The following is a 736-nucleotide window of genomic DNA, read 5'->3' as shown; positions in this document are numbered from 1 at the left end:
CTTTTAGGCCCGAAACAATTTTGAAAGCACGCGGGCCGAAGTGGAGCGGCTGATGAAGAGGATCCGCTCGGCCGAGGAGGACTTCAAAGCCCCCGGCTCCTTCACCATGGAGGGCTACCTGTACATACAGGAGAAACGTGAGCCAGATCAGACGCTGCGCACAACCTTCGCAGACAAAATGGCATCCGCGCTGTGAACCGGCGTGTTCTTTCAGGGCCGCTGGGCAGCGTGTGGACCAGATACTACTGTACGTACGAGAAGAGCTCCAAGATGTTCACCATGAGCAACACCGAGGCCCGGCCGGCCGGCAGACAGGTGAGCCGCCATTTTGATGACGGGATTCCTGTGTTTATTTCTCCTCTTTGTGTTAATTGCGATCGCACCTGGCGCCGGTGATGATGATGGGATGACGGTAGCCGATTGACGTTTGCAGAACGGCGTGCCGAACGGAGTGCCGGAGATGTTCAGGCTGCGCTCATGCGTGCGAAGGAAGACGGACTCCATCGACAAGCGCTTCTGCTTTGACATTGAAGTGGTGGAGAGGTAACGGAAGCAAGACAGGTTGATATTGCCGCCACGTCTCGGCTTCAATTCGCCTTTTGCCCTTGGCGCAGACACGGCGTCATCACTCTGCAAGCGCTCTCGGAGGCCAACAGGCGACTGTGGATGGAGGCCATGGATGGAAAAGAACCCGTACGACTTTGAGTTTCACCTTGTGTGCCGGTTCTCCTTCTGT

The 736-nt window shown here is 56.5% G+C and overlaps 1 protein-coding gene across 1 annotated transcript; it reads left to right on the top strand.

Moving 5' to 3' along the window:
- Positions 1–6: 6 nt before the first annotated feature.
- On the top strand, positions 7–729 carry LOC109508988 (rho GTPase-activating protein 42-like). Its single transcript, XM_019858931.1, has 4 exons — positions 7–137; positions 215–315; positions 434–543; positions 615–729. The coding sequence occupies exons 1-4, from the start codon at positions 53–55 to the stop codon at positions 703–705; spliced, it is 387 nt and encodes a 128-aa protein (XP_019714490.1). The 5' UTR covers positions 7–52; the 3' UTR covers positions 706–729.
- The last annotated feature ends 7 nt before the right edge of the window (positions 730–736 follow it).

This window comes from Hippocampus comes, unplaced genomic scaffold, assembly GCF_001891065.2.
Source record: "Hippocampus comes isolate QL1 unplaced genomic scaffold, H_comes_QL1_v1.1 C16715900, whole genome shotgun sequence".
Classification (NCBI taxonomy): domain Eukaryota; kingdom Metazoa; phylum Chordata; class Actinopteri; order Syngnathiformes; family Syngnathidae; genus Hippocampus; species Hippocampus comes.
Note: the sequence above shows the minus strand (reverse complement) of the source record. Positions and strands in the feature narration are given on the sequence as shown.